Below are 2500 nucleotides of genomic sequence, written 5' to 3' on the forward strand. Positions count from 1 at the left end.
GAGAAGAAAGCGTGTCACTTCCTGCTGATCTCTCACACTGGCTAATGCTAATTAGCAAACATCCCACATCCCACCTTCTGGCAGGTGCAGGACAAAAGAAAAACTTACTCAATTGAAAAAATATATAATGTCCGCAACACTGCTTTTGACTCCCATATATTTAATGCACAACTATGCATTATTCAATTGAAAAAATATATAGGGCTGTATTTTGGGTCCCCAGCGCATGGCGTAATACTCGTTATTCACCCGCGCAAAGTTGAATTCGGTATTTTGCACGTTTATTTTTTAAGCATTGCGCCCAGGGGTGTGGCAATTAACAACCTAGGGAGTGGCCTAGCGCGTAAAAATCGCTATCATACACCACCTAAACCTGGTCAGAAGTCACTGGCGAGTTGTTCATTTGCTATTTTAAGAGCGCATGTCAACAGTCATATTGGCAGGTGCACGCACCATCCTTCTATCATTCATGAACGCACACCAGCGCACGTCCATGCAAAGCATTACAAATTGCACGATTACAATGGGAAACATAGAATAAAGATATTACGAAATACTGTCTCATAATGAGTAGTTATTCACCATCATTTGCAAATTGGTAATGACGGTTAAAAGTGATTAGGGGAGAGGCGAGAGACACGTATGAAGCACAGCTGAAGACGCACTGTCACGAGATATAAGCAACACCTCTGCAGGATAAATGTTGTTTTATTCAGTCATTTGAGCAACATTAGGGTAAGTGTTGCTTTTTCCAGCCTATGTTTTCGATGGTAACCCATTGTCAGTCAATAGTGAAAGTAACTGCATATAACTGTCTTGTTGTTGACTGACTCCTTGGTGAAGTTAGTTTCACTTTGCCAATGAGTTCAAATAGACGAGTGCAAATGCGTGAGGGCTATGCTAGGTTTTAGCATGGTTTAAGAATGACTATTCCATACGGTCTCGCAAGCAGCCTCCTTCAAATGCGCCTTTGAATGCCAAAATACCGTTGCATTTATTTGACATATCGCGCGTTGCGCTGTTAAAGGGAATGACAGATGTCATTCTCATTGGTTTAAAATGATGTTACGCCCCAAACACACCCATATGACTGATTAAAAGACCTAGGAAGACCTTGTTACGCCATGCGCTCCACTTTTGATAGCGAAACCCCTCCCAATGTGAACTGGACATCCTACTAAATTTGAATAGACTTTTGACAAGTGACGATGCACTTTAGAATGTCATGATAGGGCCCATAATGTTTACAGGCCTAGACTTAATTTGCTTAGTTTTCTTTGGTCTTAAAATCTCCTGATAGGCTAACAACTTTTTTTAACGTCACCCAAGACGTGCCGCCTGAAATGCACATGCGTTGTCACGGCTACATAAACAAATCTTGCACACAGGAAGAAAGCTGTTAGGTCTTTTTTACATTTTATTTTGTTCTCAAAAAACAAACGTTTGCATCATGTGAAGCAGACCTGTTGGTTACCCAACATAATAAGCTATTTTAAATATAAAGCTTCCAATGCATATCGCCCCCATGTGTCCGAACACGAACCGAACCTGTCTACAATGTCTACAATGTCGGGCTCAGGTCGGGTAGCCACACTCTAGTGTGTGTGTGCTGGATGACCTGTGTGTGCGCGTAGCTCCTGGAAGAAGCTCTGGTTGAATATGAAGGCCACCCCGCTGATCTCCTGAGCCTGGGCCTCTGCTCTCGTGCGCCGGTTGATGAAGTTCGCCGTGATGGCTATGGCCAGCTTTCCACGGAACTCCTTCCTTCTGAACCCTACAAACACACACACACACACACACACACACACACACACGCACACACACACACACACGCACACAGACACACACACACACATGCACACACACACACACACACAAACACACAAATAACACTATGTCAGGAAATCCCATTTTGCATGTTTAGCTTAAAGATGAACTGAACTGAAAGAATCAACATTGATAATGTGTTGATTATGACAATTAAAAATAAATGACACTAAAAAAATAATTTAAAAAAATCAATACGTAGCCTTTTTTAAGCAACACCAAAATTGCGTTTGTTAGTATTAGAACGCTGCCAGGTTCAATGACGTCACTGGCATGGTAGGACCTGAGAAGTTCTATAGGCAACAGCTGCAGCATATTATGTATACACGAAAATTTGTAATTTTAATGGCATGGGTTACAAATTTGAGCCTGTGAGGGACAGGCCTGTAGTGTCTTGACTACCACTAGATGGGTTTCAGGCTCCAGCTCAACCTTCAGTAGGATCATTTGGGTGAAAATGACTGTGTGGGCGCTGCCGGAGCATGGACACTGGAATCTATCTGTTGCAAAGCAGTGGCGAAACGTAGGGAAAATGTTCAAGGAAGCCAAAGTGACGGGAAAAATGTGTTTATTTATGTATGTGTTTATTTCGGGGGGTATACATTTTGTGCAATGTACAACATAGATACATTTTGTGCGGCACAACATAGGCTACTGTAGACCTAGCCTAGGT

At 42.4% G+C, this 2500-nt stretch overlaps 1 protein-coding gene across 1 annotated transcript in view; it reads right to left on the bottom strand.

The window, feature by feature from the left end:
• Nucleotides 1-2500, bottom strand: part of mical3b (microtubule associated monooxygenase, calponin and LIM domain containing 3b) — a 109315-nt gene that overhangs the window by 96935 nt on the left and 9880 nt on the right. Inside the window, exon 5 of the mRNA XM_076303770.1 lies at nucleotides 1619-1774. Within this exon, the coding sequence (XP_076159885.1) occupies nucleotides 1619-1774 (156 nt within the window). The remainder of the gene's footprint in view (nucleotides 1-1618; nucleotides 1775-2500) is intronic.

Source organism: Alosa pseudoharengus, unplaced genomic scaffold (assembly GCF_046254945.1).
Source record: "Alosa pseudoharengus isolate Yale_2024_CS ecotype anadromous, Long Island Sound unplaced genomic scaffold, YU_APseudo_1.1 YU_APseudo_1.1_scf_24, whole genome shotgun sequence".
Classification (NCBI taxonomy): Eukaryota; Metazoa; Chordata; class Actinopteri; order Clupeiformes; family Clupeidae; genus Alosa; species Alosa pseudoharengus.